Source organism: Chrysochloris asiatica, unplaced genomic scaffold (genome assembly GCF_000296735.1).
Source record: "Chrysochloris asiatica unplaced genomic scaffold, ChrAsi1.0 scaffold00029, whole genome shotgun sequence".
Lineage (NCBI taxonomy): Eukaryota > Metazoa > Chordata > Mammalia > Afrosoricida > Chrysochloridae > Chrysochloris > Chrysochloris asiatica.
Genome location: NW_006408547.1, coordinates 18,637,050 through 18,641,192, shown reverse-complemented (window position 1 = coordinate 18,641,192; position 4,143 = coordinate 18,637,050). Strand labels below are relative to the sequence as shown.

At 46.1% G+C, this 4,143-nt stretch overlaps 1 protein-coding gene across 1 annotated transcript in view; it reads left to right on the top strand.

Moving 5' to 3' along the window:
• The first annotated feature begins 3,140 nt into the window (after positions 1-3,140).
• Positions 3,141-4,143, top strand: part of RAB20 (RAB20, member RAS oncogene family) — a 58,475-nt gene continuing 57,472 nt past the window's right edge. Inside the window, exon 1 of the mRNA XM_006851514.1 lies at positions 3,141-3,312. Within this exon, the coding sequence (XP_006851577.1) occupies positions 3,141-3,312 (172 nt within the window). The remainder of the gene's footprint in view (positions 3,313-4,143) is intronic.

Sequence of the window (4,143 nt, the reverse complement as noted above, 5' to 3'; positions counted from 1 at the left end):
ATCCATCATGTTTGGGATCTTCCTCTTATTCACTGACCTTCCACTCTACCAACCATGATGTCCTTTTCCAGGGAGTCGTTCCTTCTGAGAACATACATGTCCAACGTACAAGAGATGATGTCTCACTGACTTCACTTCTAAGGAAAAAACCCTCACAACTGGGCCAGTAAGCAACACCATGATGAGCAAAGCAAAGACTGAAGTTGTCAACAATTTCTTTTAATTCGGATCCCCGGTCAATGCCATGAAAGCAACAGTCAAGAGTCAAACGATGTATTGTATTGGGACAAATCTACTGCAAAAGACCTCTTGAAAGTGTGAAAAAGCAAATACATCATTTTGAGGACTAAGGTGCATTGGGCCCAAGCCATGTTATTTTCAGTTATGCATGCAAAAGCTGGACAATGAATAAGAAAGGCTGACTAAGAATCCATGTATTGGAAAGATGGTGCTGATGAACAACATGGAGTCTGCCACGGACTGTCAGAGAACACACACATCTGTCTTGGAAGAACAGCCATGCTGTTACTTAGAAATTAGAATGGTGAGGTGTCCCCTCACTTACTTAGGGACGTTTTATCAGAAGGGACTAGTCCCTGGAGAAGAACAGCATGTCTGGTAAAGCAGAGGTTCCTTAAAAAAGAGGAAGACCCTCAACGAGATGGATTGCCACAGTGTTGGCAAAGTAACAGATGGCTCCCACACGGAACAAATGTAAGGCTGACGCAGGCCCATGCAGTATTTCAACCTGTTGTACATAAGGTCGCTGAGTCAGAATCAACTCCACAGCACCTAACAATGCAGTATCAACAGACTACGAGAAATGAAATGTGTGTTTGTCAGAGCCACACACCTGTGGTATTTGTTACATTGTATTGTTTTTGTATTAGGTGCCATTGAGTAAGTTCTGACTCACAGCCATACAACACTGCCTGATCCTGGGTTACCCTCACAATTGTTACATTTGAGACGATTGTTGCTCCTTCTGTGTCAATGCACCGCCTTGGGAATCTTCCTCTTTTTTGCTGATCCTCCACTTTTCCAAGCATGATGTTCCTTCTTTGGGACTGGTCCCTCCTGATCACATGTCCAAAGTATGAGAAATGAAATCTTGCCATCTTTGATTCTAAAGAGCATTCTGGGTGTACTTCACCCAACACAGGTTTGTTTCTTCTTTCTGTTAGATAGTTACACTGACAAAGATCGTAGACTTTCAGTTTATGAAATACTTTCACAGTCCCACCATATTTGAATCTTAAAACACTTAATTTTAAGTATGCAACCAGTTGTGTTTCCCTTTCACAAGAAACTGAAAAAAAAAAATTACAGGTTTTAACTTGCTCAGGATCACATTCAAACAGTTTTCCAAGCCAGGGTAATGATCTCAACAAATACTGCCTACATATGTTCAAAACTGAAACAAATGTTACATCAGCATTTTTTTCTAAAATAAATATGAAATGAGGCTTAAGTACAGTTGAGTTGGTTCTGAACCAGAGGAGCAGCTGGTGGGTTTGAATCATCTACGGTTTGAACCCTGAGGTCGGCAGTTCAAGCTCACCAGTCACTCTTAGGAAACCCTATACAGGGTTGCTATGGGTCGGAATTAACTCCATGGCACTTAACAACCACCACCTTTGGGTTGATAGTCCAGTGTTTATCCGGCAGTATCACACCAGGACTCCTTGTGATCAACATTTATCATACACCAAAGATGAGAGGGTAAGGGGGAGGAGGACAGGGTAGGAGTGAGGAAAACAAGGAAGCTAGAAAAACGAAAACAGAACAACCAGAAAGGAAATAATGACAGTGCCGATACACAGTGAAAAGTGTAACCAATATCACTGAACAATATGTGTGCAAACTGTTACAGGGGAACCTAATTTGCTATCTCATTTTTCCAAAATCTCAATGAATATTAAAAAATAAAATAAAGACTAAATTTTAAATGCTTCGTAATTCAAAAGCAAAATGAAGGAGGAAAGATTTGCCTAGTAACTATTGCAGTTAACAAAAATTTTAGCAATCCACTTTGGCGGTTCACTTTGCTGATTTAAAATAGCATAGCTGGTTTCTTGCAAAACTGAAAACAAAACTATGAACTAGAAAGCACCCCATTCAGAGAGTTTTGCTTTCTCTCCCAGACTTTTTAATAATTACTAGTAAAGTTTTATGGTGGCTTTTTATGGGCCACAAATACTCATTTAAGCAAACATTTAAATTTTTATAATGACCTTGATTTCTTGATTTGTGGTTACAATTGTACGTTTAGATAAGTAAATTGACACACGTCTAGACTGAAACTGTTGTTAAGCGCTTTAGAGTCTGTTCTGAATCATACCGACCCTTATAGGGTTTCTGAGGAGCGGCTGGTGAGCTTGAACCGCCAACCTTGTAGTTCAAACCGACTTTATCCTGCAATGCATTATTCTGCAATGTCACGCTACAAAGATTAATTTTTAAAATTTAAATTTTGACCTAAGTAAGAGTGAAAGAGAGAAAGTGAGGTGCTTCCCATTACTCGCTCTGGGATCAGACTCCTCTGTGGTCCCTAAAATCTCCTTTCCAAACTGCTATTCCTCAGCAGGATAAAGCATTCCTTTCGGATTCTGTACTCCCCAAGTCAGATCTAGGGTTTGGCAGGGTACGTGGGAGAAGCGGTCTGAATTTCCCAGGAACTTTCTTTTTCAGTTCTTTAGGGATCCTAAGTGTTACGTCAGACCATTCCCAGCGTCTTGTCAATGTTCCTTAGAGTTCCCGCACAGAAAGTTCTGCTCCGTCCCAGTTACCGGTAAGGTCCGCTCCAGAGTGAAAAAAGAAGTTAGGATTCTTGCGAAAGAGCAAACTTCTGCGGAAGGGAGGAGGACGGGCGGCAGGCGCGGGCAGGCGAGGGTCGCGCCCGGCGGAGCGAGGAGGCCTGGGGCGGGGGCGCGGGGCGGGCGACGTGGCCCAGAGTGGGGGCGGGCCGTCGCCGCTCGCTTTCTCGCTCCTGCCCCTGGCGGCTCGGAACGCGCTTCCTCTTCCGTCCACCCGGGCGTAGGGAGGCGAACGTCCCGGCGCCCTGCGCGCTGGCCCTGCTGCCCGACGACTGCGGGTCTGCAGAGAACCGGAGTCGCCGAGCTGATTTTCCCGCGGGGAAAATGAAGAAACCGGACGTGAAGATCGTACTCCTGGGGGACATGAACGTGGGTAAGACGTCCCTGCTTCACAGGTACATGGAGCGACGCTTCCAGGACACGGTCAGCACGGTGGGAGGCGCCTTCTACCTGAAGCAGTGGCGCTCCTACAACATCTCCATCTGGGACACCGCAGGTGAGGGCTGGAGGCACCCTTCGTCGGTGTTACCCCTAATGCCCAGTCTTTCCTCCTGGAGAGGAGAGGAGAGGAGAGGACCGAGGTCCGCCAGGGACAGGGACGGAGGGGCTTAGAGCGTCCCCAAGGGCAGGTGTCCCCGACCTGGAACAAAGTCAGTTCTTTGAGGATAGGCGCCCCTGTCTTGGCTCAGACCACCAGCCCCTCTGCTCGGGGACCTCCTGGGCCCCTCTGCTTTTTCACTGGTCCTCCCTTGCTGGCTGGGGAAACTCTCTGCTGGTTTAATTGGTCAGTGCACCTTGGCCATGATCCAGGTGCTCCTGAGACAATCTGCTGGTGATCTGTGTGTCCTCCAGTGGCTTTTGGCTCGTGATCACTGCAGTTTGCTTTTTATAACCAGGAATCTTATCCTCTCCCCACCACACTCCTCTTGTATTTCTGGTTTTTAAAAGTACTGTAGTGAATGTGACCTCATTTGATAGCCACACAACTTTTGAGAGGGGAGCAAAGCTGGTATTAATCGCTCTTCCTTACACAAGAGGTAATTGAGGCACTGAGCCCATTTAAGTTCTTACGAATCGGGCTGCAAACCGCAAGGTCGGCAGTTCGAAACTACCAGCTGTTCCGCGGGAGAAAGATGAGGCTTTCTGCTCCCGTAAAGATTTACAGCCTCGGAAACCCTGTATAGGGTCGCTATGAGTCGGAACCGACTCCACGGCACATAACAACAACAACAAGAGCATATATGCTGCTGGATAACTTCTCCTAGAGCATATATGCTGCTGGATAACTTCTCCTAGAGCATATATGCTGCTGGATAACTTCTCCTAG